At 41.9% G+C, this 16,799-nt stretch overlaps 1 protein-coding gene across 2 annotated transcripts; it reads left to right on the plus strand.

The window, feature by feature from the left end:
* The first annotated feature begins 626 nt into the window (after positions 1–626).
* EDN3 (endothelin 3) lies at positions 627–16,295 on the plus strand. 2 transcript variants are annotated; one of them, XM_033075193.2, is made up of 6 exons: positions 627–743; positions 962–1,216; positions 1,565–1,781; positions 12,405–12,569; positions 13,067–13,165; positions 13,930–16,295. In XM_033075193.2, the coding sequence occupies exons 2-5, from the start codon at positions 1,165–1,167 to the stop codon at positions 13,131–13,133; spliced, it is 501 nt and encodes a 166-aa protein (XP_032931084.1). In that variant the 5' UTR covers positions 627–743; positions 962–1,164; the 3' UTR covers positions 13,134–13,165; positions 13,930–16,295. The 2 variants fall into 2 exon arrangements, with proteins under 2 accessions (XP_032931084.1, XP_032931083.1); XM_033075192.1 differs by lacking the exon at positions 627–743 and having other exon boundaries at positions 820–1,216.
* Positions 16,296–16,799: the final 504 nt, after the last annotated feature.

Raw genomic sequence — 16,799 nt, forward strand, 5'->3', positions numbered from 1 at the left:
AGAGAATTTCCTACCCTTGGCTATTATCACTTAATAGCTGATATGACAGAAAATGGGGCCACAGGCGTGAATGTTCTTCTAGGCCCAGCTATCAGGCATTTCACACAACATGAAATTTGTCTTAGGTGTTGCACTCTAGGTGGCTTTGCCTAAAGAGGTGCTCATAGGCAAGTAGGGAAAAAAAGTATTAATAAATTGGTATAGTCACTTAATTTCACCCAGGGAAATCAGTGGTAGAGTTTGGGGAGAGGAAGCCCCAAACAACTCTCAAATCTATATCCCAGCTTTGACTCAAAAAACTGCGTTTTTATCACACAGGCTGTTCCTCCTGGAATCAGACACGGAGCGAGGGGCTCAGGTCATTTACAGGCGATGAACCCGGAGCAGAACGAGCAGCAGCGCGGGCTGTGGCTCCTCCGACGCTCCCGGAGGATGCGCTGGGATCGGGGCTGGTACCCCCGGGGTCCCGGAGGATGTGCTGTGATCACGGCTGTGCCTCCCCCGGAGGATGTGCTGGGATCGGGGCTGGTACCCCCGGTGCTCCCGGAGGATGTGCTGTGATCACGGCTGTGCCTCCCCCGGAGGATGTGCTGGGATCGGGGCTGGTACCCCCGGCGGTCCCGGAGGATGTGCTGGGATCGCGGCTGTGCCTCCCCCGGAGGATGCGCTGGGATCGCGGCTGTGCCTCCCCCGGAGGATGTGCTGGGATCGCGGCTGTGCCTCCCCCGGAGGATGTGCTGCCGGTACCTGCCGGGGGAGCGGAGCAGGGGCGGTGCGGGGCCGTGCCCGCCCCCGGCCCGCGCCCCGGGGGAGGCCGGCAGCTGTCGGCGGGTGGGAGGCGTCTGCAGCTGGAAAACAGCAGCTCCGGTTGCTGATCAGATTTGGGGGTGGGGTGGGAGGTGTGTGTGGGAAAAGCCAAGCGATGGATCTTCCCTTCTTTTGACAACACTCTCCCCTTCAGGACTAAGTCTGCACTGGAGGAAATTAACTGCGAGGGAGAAGTGCTAATCACACCTCCGTGTGGGAGCTGACTCCCGGAGCAGCGTGTGCCGCCAGCCCCAGGATATTCCCTGCCTCCAACCTGAAGAGATTCCTCCTGGAACGGTTCAGTTGCGCCTGCAGTTCACCTTTGCCTGCAGTTAACCAGCGTGCAATTTGGGTTTAATGGAGCTGGGTTTATTGTTCCTCTTTGGACTTACGATTACGTCGACTGCAGGTAACGTGAATTTCTTTCTTTCTTTGCCCACTTCCACGCATGCACACAAAGAAAGGCTGGCTGGATTTTTTTGTCGCCTTTTTTTTTCCCCCTACTTTTCCCCTCCTTCCAAAAGGCTGTAAGCAGCAGCCCGGTCCGGTGTAAAGCAGCAGACACCGCAGCGATCCTTTGGGCGCCCGTGTGTTCCAGCCAAGCGCGGCGGGCGGGGGAAGCGGACACGAACATAACGGTGCTCCCGGTGCCGCCGGGGCTCCGCGGGGAGCGGGGACGGCTCGGGCCCGGCTCGGGGGGGCGGTGTGCGGGCTCGGGGCTCCGCGAGCTGCCGGGAACTGAGCGCGGCTGTTGCAGGGTCCGCGCTGCCCCGGCCCCGCTCCGCGCTGCCGGCGGCAGGCCCGGGGCACCGCGAGCGCGACGAGAGCGGAGCGGCGGCGGCCGCGGGCGGCAGGGCCAGGGCGGACGGCGGAGCGCTGCGGCACCGGGCCCGGCGCTGCACTTGCTACACCTACAAGGACAAGGAGTGCGTGTACTACTGCCACCTGGACATCATCTGGATCAACACCCCCGAGTGAGTGCGGGAAATGGCGGGCGGGCGGCGGGCGGGGGAGCCGCGGGACCCCGCGGGCGCGGAGCGGGCGGGGGGAGCCGCGGGAGGCGGGGTCGGGGTCGGGGTCGGGGCGGGACGGGGGGAGCCCAGCGCAGCCCCCCGAGCCCCCTCTGTGCCGGCACCTGCCCTGACCGGCACAGGGTGACAGCGAGGATTTCCCACGAGAAATCTGTGCCTAACAACTCGCAGGAATAGCGTGTGTGCGTGTGTGTGTGTACACTAACTAATGTGGAAAAATACCAAGGCGTTAAGATAAGGATTGAAAAATTCAGCGTGCCAGATTTTAAGGTGTTACAAAAGAAAGCTTTTTACAACTGTGCTCAGCGGAAACACAAGCTTTTGTTTCAACTCGTAATAAAAACAAATATTGAAGCCGTTTCCCCTGGATTGGAAGTTGTGAGCTGCACACAGGGCGGGGGTGCAGCACACGTGCAGAAATGCTGCTCTGCTGTCTGCACTGACAGGGCTTAATGGGAAAAAAGCATCCAGGAAGAGTGACACTTTGCCTACATCCTAAAGGGTGGAGGCCTCCTTTTCCTACACCACTGTATATATCTTGTCTTGCTGAGTAACCAAAACAGACTTCAGATTTGTAAAGATTGTCACAGGCTAATAGGATCCTGCACAGCCACAGCGATCTGTTCAGTACAGAAATAATCAGGAGATAAATGAACCTGCAAACAAATGACTCAAGCATTACAGTTCTTCAGACTCTGTGATGTGAACTTCTGCACATCCCACCAAGTATTCCCGTGACTACAGTCTGGGAACAGTTGTAGTGATTCAGACCTGCGTTTGAATCGATTGCAAAGCTTTTAATGAGATTAGAATAACAAAAGGAGTAGTCAAATAGAAAGTAGCAGTAAACTAGGTTAAGTCAAATGGGGGTTAGGGCACTTAATTTGTAAATTCACGTGTGTGTCCTGGCTGGAGGCCATGGCTGATGACGTCTTTTGAACTTCTACCAACCTGTAAGTATCATGTATTCACACAAGTCATTCAATTCTTCAAGTTCCATACCTGCACTAATCCACCTCAGGATTACTTGGGGTTATTTTAGCCAAATATTTATGACTCAGTAAATTTAAGTCAGAGCTCACCAGTGAAAATGGGGGAATGACATTCCTTTTCCCCTACGCACTGAATAAATAGACTTCTGCTAATTATAAACACACACTTTTTTTCCCCTTCTCTTTCTCTCTTTCTTTTGCTGTTTTAAGTCTACAGGACTTACAATTTTCATTCTGGTGCCAAAATTATTTAGTGTGCATTAATTCAGTGATATGGAGAGTTTTCCTACATAAAGTTTCATGCCAATATCACTAAAGAAAAAATTAAAAATTAGAAAATAAAGTATATAACATTTTCGTGATACCCACAGAATTGGCAATGAAGCCTGTATAATAATCCAAATATTAAACAGCTGGGGTTCTAAGTCTTTGCTTTCTTAACTGAAATCAGTTGAACATAAAATAGCAGCAAATCTCTCAAATCTCTTAAGTCTACCCCCACCAGTATAGGTTAACCTGAAATGATTTAATATGAGGACTAGGAAATTCTCTTTTTATAATTTTTATGGCATGTTATTGGATGTTTCTGTGCAAACCATGGAATGAATACACTCAATTTCAATATTAATTTTTCACAGAGAATAATACACTTTTAGCTCCAAAGACATGAACTTGTGTAACCTAACAACACTGTTGGAACTGGGTGAATTGGGATGTTGGGAGTCCTCTGAGGTTGACAAAGAGTGGGTGGATGATGGTGAAATTAGTCTGGAATTAGTCCAGCAGGGACTGAATTTCCGGGGCTCTGTCTGAACTGGGCAGCTTTGCTGTGGTACAAAACTCTCGCTGAAACAGTGCAGTTGTGATTTTCAAAAATGTCAGGATTTTTCCTAGGAATGCTCCCAAGGCAGAGGAAAATATTAAATTAAGTGTATTGGATATTTTGAACCATTTCAGTGCCACAGGAGCAGGATTTAAGATGCCACGTGCCACGAACAGGCACTAATTCTGCTCTGGTCATTGATTTGGAATAACATCTCAGGAAGCCAAGAGGTTATTCTGGATGTGAATGAGGGGAACCAGACCTGCTTGGGCAATTCCATGTCCTGAGCAAGTTACACTACTTCTTTGAAATGGAAGTAACCCCTGGATGTATACAGACTGGCTGTTTGTAAAAGGGCCTTTTATGTTGCTCTTGTACACATGTTGTGGAAAGTTTTTATATTTACTAAAAATTTGGCTCCAGTGCAACTTGGAGGATCATACACACAGTGAGAGGCCAGAAAGTTGGTGTTAAAGTTTGGAGAAGTTCTCCTGACATCTGTTGATTCTGATATTTTTCTTGCTTATTTACTTTTTTCCTCCTCTACATCAACCTCTACAGTTGCTTATTTTTTTCTTTCTTTCCCCCCTGACTTATTTGTTTCACTTTATCACTTCTTGTTCCCCACAAAAATTCCTCACTACTTTCTGTTTTCAGGTTACTTTTGCTTGCTTCTGTACTTTAAAGACAAACTTTAATTCCTCCTCTGGTTTCTTCTGCTTTTCCCAACAGGAGCTGTTAAGCATTGTTGTAATATATTCAAAACAAATCTTGGTCATGGCCTCTCCTCCTTTTCTGGAAAAGCAGTTAAAGTTTTTATTGAAGCTGTTGGAGGCAGAGTGACAATAGAAGGTCTATTTCTATTCCTGCTGAGAAACCACTTAGATCAGCAGGGTGACAGTTGTAGAAAAGCACAAAATTGCAGAATGTGGAGCCTCTGGCTCCCTGCAGCTTTTGCCGATTAAATGAGAAATTATCTCTGCACACATGTTTTGAGTATTGCTTTATACTTGACTGTGGAGCACTGCAGTTAGTCCTGACCACGAAGAGCATCAGTGTTGTTTGGATATAGTGAGTGTCTCATTCTGGGAGCAGGGGAAAGTGGAAAACAAGATGACCTAAAGAAAGGCAGGTAAGTCAGAAGAGAGTAATGCAATTATGTGGTGTAGGCAAAAGTTGCATAACCAAGGTAATTAAAAGCTGGTAAACTGTTCTCACTGATAAGATTGACTAGCCAGGAATTAGTTTGCAATGTATTTTTTTTTGTCAAGTGATTAATTATGTTTATCTTGATCTATAGCTACAGACACATTTTAAAGAATGAATTGTGTTTGAAACACTACCCTCTGATGTAATACAGACACAGCTTGATGCTTAATTTTGTAAGTTCAAGAATAAAATTTGGGCAAGAGAAGAAAATTTGGGCAAGAATACATTTAGATCTGCACTTCTTCAAAAGGGTCCTATATTTCAATATGAACTGAGGTTGTGCATCCAACAGCAATAATAACAGTTAATTAATAACAGTCCATTCAGTTAATAACCTTAATGTTGCTGCATGAAGTTTTATCAATGCTCAGAATGATGAGTGAGAGATTAAAAAGGTGAAAACTCCTGAGAAAGTGTTACTGTCATGAGGGCACAGATACTCAAGTGGTCTTCAGTGCTAAAATAAAAGTGTAATGAGAATCTATGGCAATAATCCAGACATTTCCAAAGGAGAATTCCTCATTCAAACTAAGCACCAAAAATAAGAACATTTATTTTGAAGGGTCTAAAACAAGACAAATGTGGTTTTTTTCCCTAAATGACATGTCATTTTGGTATTTGTTATTATGTTCAAAAGAGGAGTGACTGAATGAAATTCTGTGACCACACTGTAAAGATCAGTTACATGATGATCTAAGAATTGTCTCTGCCAATAACATGAATTTCTGAATCAGGAAAATTGGATGGACAAAATGAGAGGCAGATTTTCATTTTACACTGTGTTGCTGCTGTGATCCTCTGTATTTAACACATGTTCTGTTTCCTCTGGGGGAGGGCAAGGACAGGCAGGACTTGTCTGTCTCTGCAGTGTGGGATACCCTGGGAGAGGATCTGGTGAGTGTCCCGTGCTGTGTGAGCACATGGGGACGCTGGAAGGATCTGATGTTTTCTCACTTAATAAATAAATTTGTTTCTGTGACTCAAGCAAGTCACACAGTCCTTAGCAATAAGTTACCTCCAGACAGTTCCCAACAGAAATGTGTTTTCCTGACCTCAGGTGACCACTGGCTGAGGTGCTGCAAGTGATGACAAATGGGTTTGTCAGGAATCAAACAGCCTGAGCAGATCCCACCTGCACCCAGCGCTCCAACAAATACCAGTTAATGATTTTACTGACTTAGGTTACCATCAGAAAGTCATCTCAGAATGGAAACAATCTGTAGCCTATCATCACTCACAGTTTCACTCACACACACAGATGATATCTTGGGGTGGTGTTCCAAAAGACAAGATTTAATACAAGCCAGTGGTTGCTGTGCTCTGAGTGCATGTTCTGCTGGCCAACTTCTCCTTCACACCATCTTGTTACCTGCGTCTCTTTGGTGATTGAATTTTGTTGTACAGAAGCCCACACAACAAAATTTAAAATGCTTTTAATCCTTATGGATATTAAGTGATGTTCTAAATTATTAAAATTACTCCAATTCTGCATAATTATATTGATAATTAAATAAGTGTAGCCATGTAAGTGTATATGACGTCCTGTATTTTGCTGGAAATTGAAGTACACAGCTAAAGATCTCTTGTTCAGCAAAACAATTAAGCAGGTGGTTATAAACTCTAGATCAGATTGAAAATCCCTGCTAGCCAAAGGCATGATGATAAAACAGTGGCTGCCAGCCAGGAAGCTCAAATAAGGAAGCTGATCTGTCAGCTGAACAGTGCACATGGTTAACCATGAGAACCAAGTGCCAAAACTGAAATTATGAGTCTTTGTTGAGTTGATTTTATTATTTTATTTTTTTTAATGAAGCTTGCCCTGATTTTGCAATCTTTACTATTCACATAGAGTCTGTTTGTCTTGCAAAGTCTTCATATGAAATGAACACAATTTCAAATAGATTTACTGAACAGAGTAACAAGCTCCTTCTGTAATTATTATATTTTATTGTGGGAAAACGGATTTGGTTTTAGGCCTCTCTATTCGGAGAGATATTCTTACATATTTAAAATGTTACTGACCTCACACTTTCAGTGTCTCACTGTCTGAAGTGTGCATGGCTTGCATGCCCTCCTCAGTCTAGAAGTAGAATATCTCCTCTGAGCTTGCTGCCAGTAGTCCCAGGACTGATGTTTTACAGCAGTCTCTCAGAAAGACTTGAAATGATTTGACTCTGCAGGGACAATCCCACGTCCCTGCAGGAGCTGGCCTGAGAAGATGAGGTCAGGGATGAGACATGCTGATAGCCAGGGCTTTGAAATTTCACTACTGCTGCTCCTGCTGGTCTAATTCTCAGAATAAACACTCTGGAGGGCTGTCAAACCACAGTCACTTTCACCAATCTTACATTTTAACACCATGTGTTTATTTTCCCCCGGGTTTTTGTTCTATTTGTTTTTAAACCAGCGGTGGGTTTTGAACTGTACAGGCTGTGGAGAGAGGTGGGAACATGCATTAGTTTGTGTTCCTTGTGTGCACTGCTGTGGTGGCTTCTGAAGCAGCAGTAAGTACGCTGAATTTTAGTTTGATGAAAACCTTAATTTGATTCCTTTCATCCATATTTCCCAGGTGCTCTGCCTTTTGGGCTTTGCCTCAGTGGTTTTGTGCCCCTGGTAAGTGGTAAAAACCACTTACTAATAGTAGTGACCACCAATCAGAGGGAGAAAAGGAATAATGGGAGTTTGAGCTGGACAGACAGAAGATGCTGCTCCAAATTTTATTTATTTCTTTAAATTAACGATCACATATCTTGTACCAGGGCTGGGAGCAGAGTGGGATTGATAGGAGGCACTGAAGGAGATGCTGAGAGTTGTTTTGAGAGAGGTATTTCTGTGAAACACTGGCTCAGTTTGTTAGGTCAGGTGAGCTCTGCCCAGCCTCTCTGGGATTTGGGGGGTTAATGGACAGCCCAGGCTTGCTTCAGGTTGTTTACCTCAATAAATACACCCCAGCTTTTCACTCCACAACTCAGATATTGTTCTGAAACAAAACCTGTAAGATCCCTTTGACAGCTGCAGGAGGAGGATGGAGAGTGATAAACAACCTCCAGATTGTCACAGTGCCTGGCTTGGGTACCAACAAGTCCCAGGGGGAGGAAAATCAAAGAACTGATGTGGTCAGTGAACCTGAGTGATGAGGCAGATGTGTGCAATGCTTGGCTTATCACCTAAGTTAGCTGTAACTAATGAACTAAAACCAATTGGCATCCTTGCAAATTAGCAAGTATTAATTAAAGGATAAGATAGCAAGGTCATGGAGTACATCTTTTTGGATAACAGGAGCCTGTTCAGTATCTAGGAACACTGAGCACTACTGAATGAGGATGTGGAAAAAAAAGCTGTGGCTATAAAGGAGAAAAGTTGTTTCATCTGAAAATAAACTTCAAAAAGCTGCTCAGAAAAAATGCAGCTTCTGAGAATGTGGACAGGACGACCAAAGCAACAAGTCAGGCATCCTTTGGAGATGTTTTACTCCTGAAATAGTGATAAGGATGGGTTAATATGGGAGGTACCTCTGTTGTGCACTCCTAAAAAACCAAACCTGTTACAGGAAGAGCTGGAGCCAACTTCCAGAGCAGCCAGTGATCTCTTCATCTGTAAAGCTGCACAGTGCTACTGCAGTGCCTTTATGTTCAATCATACACAGAAATATCTGTGATTTCCCCCAAGCATCATCCTTCATTCTGGGAACATTTTGTCTCACTTAGAGGATGGTAAATTTTGCTTCCTTTCTGTGTTCTTTGCTCTAAGTGGTCCTTACAGGGATCCCATACATTTTGGGATTGTCTGGAAACACTGGAGACTGTTGGGAGCCTTGCTGGCCTGGATGTGTGCCAGAAAATATATTGCTGAATCCTGAAATCACAACGTCTGAGATGATTGCTGCAACCCCCTCATCCCTTTGTTTTGGCTGAAACTCTCCAGTGCCCTGGAGGTATCTACTGTGTTTAAGTGGCTGGGAAAGTAGAAAATAATAGCAGCTCATAGATCAATTATAACGTAGCATGAGAAACTCAGCCACATGTTATAAAAGTTAAAATAAACCAATTGGATTTGTCTGCCTGAATTCTGAGCATTCACTGTGAGTGGGGGACAGCAGGACTCTGGTAAATCCTAATTCCCAATTCAACCTGAAGGCATTAATCCTTCAACAGGCAGTTTTCTTCAGGGGAAAATTTTTCACTGTTTCAGAATGGAAAAATCACTTGGTACCAATTACTTGATACTTCTTTTTCAACAAATAAATGCATATTTCTGTTAATTTAATGTCAAAACCTTGCTCCCAGAGCTGTCTGGCTCTTGGGGGAGAGCTTTTCTGATTGTGTTTGTGGATGTAAAGTACACGAATAATCCAGGTTATTTCAGCCTCTGATACCCAATCTGAGAAAAACACACTGTGCTTTGATTAGTTCTGTGCTGCTCTGTTATACATGAGATTATCTTCTGTTAATTATCTGTTGCACTGACTAATCACAATTACAACACATGGAATAATTGCAAGTAATGGAGAGCTGTGCTAGTTTTGTTGGGGTTTTTTGCACACAGAGTAAAGAACAAATAGATTATACTGGAGAAGCAACTATTTCCTTAAACTCAGACCTTCTCTTTGTTAGAAAATGCTTAAGAACTGAGCATGCAGGACTTTATGCACCCACTGGCTGGCTGGAGTAATCACAGTGAACCTCCCAAAAGAGTGTAATTCCTCAGAAGTCACAGATTTGAATGTTGCCAATCAGATAGCAGTTCAAAGTAGTACCTTGGAAAGGCTGATTCAGAAATGTTTAGGTTTGCTTATTCTCCACTTGGTAGAGAAGAAAGGCATAAAGAACTCATAGAACACCTTAGCTGTAAATACATCTTAAACTCATACTGGTTTACTTCAGGAGAATTTTATTCTCCTAAAGGAAGAAATAGCACATTACAAAATCTTCTCTTGGACATTCTGGTTAAAAGACTTTAAAACTTGAAACACTTGAAAATGTTGTTGCACTGGCACATGTTTCTGGTCCACTGAGAATGAAGTAGCCTTGAATACATTTTCTAAGCTGTGAAGCATAACATACTTCATTAGAAAGATCAGAAGCAGTAACTGAAATATCAATTTCCTCCTTTGCTTAAGGCTGTGATTCATGGCTCTTATCACTTGTAATTATAATTATATTCTCCACTCCTCCCTGTTTGCTGGAATTTACTGTCTCTTAGGAAAGGCAGCAGATTGGTAATGGGCCCCTTCCTCAATCACTGTAGTTCACATAGTGATGGATTAAGGTAAAATTGAAAGTTGATGACAATTCTGGTTGCTCCATTAATTTGCCAATTGCAGCAATTAAGAAGAAAACTCATGCCCTCTTTCTCTTGGCTATTCAGGCAGAGCCTCTGACTCAGGGCAAGCTGTGACTCAGTCCCAAAGAGGTTTTGGTTTAGAGAATTAGAGTAAAAAAGTCCAATATTATATTTTGAGAGGGTGAACTTTTGAACAAGGAACCACTTTAAATAATAACATATTATACTGTTTTATGTCTTATTAGCATAATGTAGGATGACATCTACAAAAGCTGCAAGCAGCTTCTTTATGCCCTGGCAAACTGTCTGTCATTAAACAGGGCTCTCACATTTGTCTAAAACACACAAAATTCATCTTTCCATTTCAGTCTCAGTTGGACCAGGAAGTTGAATAGCAGAGAGTTTTCATAGAGGGTTTGCCACTGTTAAAAATAAAGGAACTTTCTCCCACTCCTGCCTCTAAATACCAGTTCTTACTTTATACAAAACATAAATGTGAAAAAAAATGACCATCGAGAAATTATTTATGTCAAAGTTCCTTACATCAGCCAATTCACATTCATTATTGTAAAGCAGATGTCAGTATAGAATTATTAACGCTCTTAAATTATAAAATGGGTCTTGCTTCTAATCCTAAAGACAACAAAAAGCTTTTTAAATGATGGTTTGAGAAAGGAGGCCAAAATCAAGTCCTAAAGTCTTTTGAGACAAATATGGGCACTCTTGGCCTCTCCCAGTGTCCTGGTGTAGGAGTAAAATGGTGAAAATAAGGAACATTTTCTGCATGGAGGCAGCCCAGGATCTGCTGCAGAAAATCCATTCCCTGGCTCTGAACACAGAAGTATTGCTTGTGATTTTCTGTCACTCAGGATGATTTGATGATCAACCTAACTCTGACAGCTTCAGGCTGTGAAAGGCAAGGTGCACTGTTACAAATACTGTTACTACGAGTGCAGAGGTTTGAATAAATTATTTGCATCAACTGTACTGGTGTTGCATCAAAATTTATTGTAGAGATTAGGAAAATAATGTTTCTGAACCTTTCAGCCCACCATGTGTGTGGGAAAATGGAAAATTTGCAGCTTTCCCATTAGCAGCCTAATGATGTTTTTATGAAAGCAAATGAAAGAAGCAGAACAATGTGAAGGTAGTGGTTCCAGACTCATTATTCAGGCTTTGTTCTGTAACCTTTCTGTAACCTTTCTAGATTGACTCTGACTTCCTCTTCCCTGCCTTTTTCTTTTTTTTTTTTTCTTTTCTTTTTTTTTTTAATCCTCTCCTCCTCTTTCTTGCTTTTGAACATGAGATTCTCTGCAGATTTGTAGTGTTTGTGGATTTGTGGCTTGCTTAGCCCATCCCTCAAGTCCTCAGGAACTTTTATGAGTCTCCAGAAGTTTCATGGGGAGTACAGCTGCTGTTGATTGAGATTCTTTAAGAGCTTGGAGTAGAGGAACTTATGACATCAATCCAAACTATCCAGCTCTTTTTGGGGATGTCAGCAGGCAGTGATGAACCATGTCCTTTTCTGATAATAATGCTGACTATAACCCATTAAAGAGCAAATCATGCAGGGAAATTGAGGTACCTCCTACACTTTCTTGGTGTGCTGCAGCACAGAATAGGATCTCTCACAGAAAGGTGGAGCCATACAAGGAGGATTATTTGGGAGTTTCTTGCATTTATAACTCCAGGGGACGTGTTCCAAACATGATGCAGTAAATGAATCATGCTGACAGTTCTCTCAATTCCTCAGTGGTGAAATTAATGGCAAATCAGGCTCAGAACCATGAACTTCATGACAACTAGACAATGTTACTGATCTGGGGAAATCAGCACAGCTCCTCTGTCGCTTCAGACCAGCCAAGGCATTCAATGTAACAGATTTTGTGCATTGGATGGGGAAACCAACACAACATAGGAATAAGGAGTAAAATAAACAATGACCTGGGGATGTATTTGCATCATCTCTTAGGTAGCCAAAATTTTTTTTTTTGATAGTGTAGCTGCCAATTAATCCTTCCAATAGAGCTAATGTCTGCTAATTTATAACTTGATGAAAGCCTGAGTTGGGGCAGATAACTTCTGATGAGGCAGAAGTTACGATGTAGCATAGGGAGAACTTTTATGAGCATAGGGTTTGATTTTTCTGCCACTATTTAATGCTGTCCATCAACAGATCTCTTCACTAAAATAGAAAAGAGATGGAACATGATTTTACTTGGTTCCTAAAATACACAACACATGTGATTCTCACAACAGGAGGACTGTGCCATATGGACTGTCTAACTACAGAGGCAGCTTTAGAGGCAAAAGGTCGGCAGGCCAGACTCAGAGTTCTCCCCAGCCCTCATTCCGATGTTCCTGTTCGGATGCTCAGGACAAGCAGTGTTTGCAGTTTTGCAGAAGAATGCAGGACAGAAGGAGGTGAGTGTCTTTCCCTATCGCTGCAGCCTGGCCACGTGATGAGGCCATTTCATGGGGATAAATTAATCAAGATGCATTTATCAGGAGGAACTGATTAAAAGGTATTGATTTGAAATGAAACTCCCCTCTGCAGTTGTGGTGGGTTAACCCTGGCCAGCAGCCAAGCACTTACACTGATGCTTGTTCACTTCCCCTTCAGTGGGATGAGGGAGTGAACAGGAAGAAAAAAACAAGAAAACTCCTGTGTCACATCAGAGTTTAATAAGTGAAGAAAAGAGGCCAGAGCCAGCCAGTACTGCTTGGAATTTTCTTTTTTCTGTTTCTTTTTATGATGTGGTGCTTTTGAAGCAGCAGATCTGTCCAGTTAGGGACATGCTGAACATTTAGCTGTTCTAGAATGTTTTATGAAGTCTAACAAAGAACATGAAATTGTCATTTCATCTATGGGGACATTGATGAGAACACAGTGACAAGTTTAGGGAATCTCTATTCTACAGAAATCATGGATCAATGGAAAAGACAGAGGAGAAAGACCAATGCAGGGAAGAGGAGCACATTCAGTAGCACAGAGAGTCTGGAGGATTCTGAACAATCAGGTATGTTACAGATGCTTAATGTTAAAAAGAAATATTCACTTTCCATAAATATTCTTTTACTTACAGAGCCCTTAATTCATTCAACTGAATATCATCACTCCTTCCTAAAGAGGGACAGAATTTGACCCATGAGTTGTTTGGGTTGTTTTGGGGTTTTTTTTGTAATTTAATTTTAAAAATAAACTTTACTACACACAGAACTGCTACAACCTTTATTGTGCTGATATAACTCCTTCAAAAGTTGGATTATTTGGCTATAAGCCAATACATATTTTGGCTTTTTTTTTTTTAGGACAAAGCCTGTTCCTGTCTATCATGTTTTTCCTTGTTTAGCACTGCAGCAAATTAAGCTACACATCCCAATGCAGTGCTTCAGTAAAAGTTGACATTTTAAGGTAAAGAAACAGGAAAAAACTTTGTGGAAGAAGTATCTGGAGGGAAAAGTAAATCTGCTTTTGATGTCAGCTATAAGGAGGTTGCTGTGACCCAGTAGCCAGTTTCAAATATTGCTACTTCTAAAAAAGTCACACCAACAGCCCAAATTTTTTGCTATGAAGGCAAGCACTTGGGTTAGAAGTCCCCAGGCTGAATTTATCACTGTGATTATTTGGGCAGAGCTGATTAGAGAACTGTGTAGAGCTCGCTCTGTGTACACATAACCAAGGAGAGCAGAGAGCAGCCACAATCATCTCAGGTAACAGGGACTCAGTGCTGAATATTCAACAGTTTGGCTGTATTTGTTTGTTGGTTTGTTTTCTTTAAAGCTTTAACATTTATTTGCTGGAGCTCAGAAACAAGAACTAAAACTACAACTCTCCCTTGAGATGGACAAACTTGATGCTTCAGTGTGATGCCAGTGGAGAATTCAACACTTCCATTTCAGCAGTGCCACTCTGAGGGCATGGGAACCTCTATGAAGAAGCTTTTCTCCCCTCGAGAGAGCCTCAGAAAAGGATAATCTTTATCATGTAACCTGGCAGGGAATGTATCACTATTGAGGAAAACTTCAAAGGCAGACCCAAACTTCAACAATGCAAAGCTTCAGGAAACGTTTTGCTCTGTGATTTAAACAAGTACAATAGAAACTGTTCCACTCACTGCTTGCTCTGTGTCTGAAGAATCCATCCACAGCTCTGTGCAGGCAGCTGCAAGTGGAGAATGTGGAGAGTTAGAGGGAGATTGCCTCTACATGAGTTCTCATTAAGAATAAACAGATACAAAATATTTCTCTTGTTAATGTATGCAAGCCTGAATCATCATATTGTAACTTCGTGGCAGATGTTTAAATGACAGTATCTATGCAGAATAAATATGAATGGCTAATATAAATATTATTATAAACTATAGCAAGTTAAGAGTATACATTGAGTATTCAATAGATTACCTAATTTAGGCACAAATTATTCCTGCACTTGGAAGTTCCATTCAAACACACTTACAGTGATTATTTGGGGATGCACTGTAGCTGGTGAACAGAACTTCAGTGATTATTCCCAAAGAATTTTCCTACAGATGCAAGGGTAGGACTGTGGAACTTGATGCCATCAGAGTAATTTCTGTGCTGGCCATTTGCTGCCCCAGGCCCCTACAAGTCACAGCCACAGCACACCCCCTGGGCTTTGCCAGTGCTACAAATCCCACCTTTATCTCTCCATTGAAACACCAGCACCAAATAACCTGGAAACTTGGCAATAAGGATTCAATCCAACCCTGGACATTTTTCAGTGTAAATGATTTCTTCAGAAATTATGGACTTCTTTTTGCTACAAGGATGCAAGAGTCAACAAAGGAAAAAGAGCAACTTTTGCAAATCCTGTTCTATATTATTTAAAAAGAGAGGAAGTCCCTTACTTGTGACATTTTACACATTTTTTGGGGGGGTTGACTGATCTTCATGCAGACTTTCCCCTGGGCACACAGATTAAACACTAACCCCATGTTGTTAAATTATATTTTATAAGAAGAAAGATGGAGACCAAAGGAAAAGTGAAAAGAAATCAACAGTAAAAGTGTCTACATAGGGCTTAAACCAGCGGTGATAGTTTTTGTTTGAAACAAGAAAGGGAGGTCTTTGCCAAAACATATGATATATTTTATATATATGTGGATATATTTCATAAATAAATTATTACAGTTATAAAATTAAATATATCTTTCAGTTATTGCATTTGTATCAGTTTCTTACTTGCTGTAAAACAGATTTTGTACATTTATAGAAAATAGATTATTTATTGCATAAAACCACTTCACATACTATTCTCCCGTATTCTTTTTTAAAACACATTGTATGGTTTTGGGGTCTTTAACAATGAATCAAGTTTTGTTGTGAAGAATGCTTAATGTTCCTAATGTTTCTTTATGTCCAAAACCTGGAAGTTTCTTCCCCCACTGAATCCCAACACCCTGGTCACACAACTTGCTGCCTTCAAGGGTTGATAATTTTCCTGACAGTCTGGAGACAAATTCTGTGGTAATGATTATGCATAAAAAGTGATGTTCCAATTTTGCTATAAATGTAACCCTCATCTGTCCCCTAATCCTGGGACAAACAGGGCAGTAGTTATTTGTCTGAGAGCTCTTTTTGTGGACAATATCCACGGAGTTCAGCTCCAGTCCCAAACCCATCCCAGTGCTGGACAAGCCTGCAGAGCCTCACTGGGCACAGCTCAGCTTTTACACGAACTGCTCACTCTGTGTTTGGAATTCTCCTGTCTTCCCCCATCTGAGTTCAATTTAAATGTTGCATATGAAGATGGATTCACACCTTCCCCATTCCCAAATGCTTTAATTTAATTTTAAATAATCACCCAAAAAAACCCCAAAAATTCAAACTGAGTTCTTTCTTTGACAGGGAGGCAGATTTAGCCCTTGAGTGGTGGGCTACAGGTGTTACTGTTGTGCTTTCTCCTTAGAAAAGAGAAATCCCATTTTTATTTCTATATGAATTCTACATTCAAGTGGTTTGGTTTTGGGACTCTGTTAGTGTAAGGATCAGTCCATTGTGAATACAGAACGAAAAATTGTGAGGAAGAACGAAAGTGAGAAATAATTTTGTATCAAGCTCAGACTGTAAACATTTCCAAATAAACCTATAAAGCACAGCATTTACCTGAAGGCTGTGTGTGCTGGATTCTGACTTTGAACTGTCATTTTTCCATCTGGGAACAGTTAACAACCATGAGATAGCTTTTACCTGATTTCATGTTTATAGAAAATGTCATCAGTAACATTCCTCATTGACTCAATTTGCCTGATTTTCAGTTTGTACTGGAAGGTGTTAAGCTAATTTGAAGTACAACTCTTTAGAAGTTACACAGAGAAATAAACTCATACACAACTAATATATGTTTTTAATTAAGAAACAACTCTTAAAACCTGATAAATCATAAAAGGATTATTTGCAAAAGTTAGAATAAAGGGCTCTTTCATCTTTCAACATGTAATGTTGACACAGTTAGGTGTCCTCAGAATCACTCTTGTTCTGGGATGTTATTTTGAGGACATTTGTACTTTTACTTTTTAACAACAAATTAGTTCCAGCTCTTACTCCTATCCAATGTAAAACCATATATGTACAAATCTGCTATAATTCTGTCAAAGTTCCATAGCATGCATTCTAATTCCCAGTACAAAA

The sequence above is a fragment of the Catharus ustulatus genome, chromosome 17, assembly GCF_009819885.2.
Source record: "Catharus ustulatus isolate bCatUst1 chromosome 17, bCatUst1.pri.v2, whole genome shotgun sequence".
Classification (NCBI taxonomy): Eukaryota; Metazoa; Chordata; class Aves; order Passeriformes; family Turdidae; genus Catharus; species Catharus ustulatus.

What these genes read in the sequence shown, in the direction of transcription:
- EDN3 (XM_033075193.2), top strand. Translation starts at nt 1,165, where the DNA reads ATGGAGCTGGGTTTATTGTTCCTCTTTGGACTTACGATTACGTCGACT. An exon ending in ATCTGGATCAACACCCCCGA is followed by an intron (nt 1,782 to 12,404) that starts GTGAGTGCGGGA and finishes TTCTCACAACAG; the next exon opens with GAGGACTGTGCCATATGGAC. An exon ending in AGAATGCAGGACAGAAGGAG is followed by an intron (nt 12,570 to 13,066) that starts GTGAGTGTCTTT and finishes TCTATTCTACAG; the next exon opens with AAATCATGGATCAATGGAAA.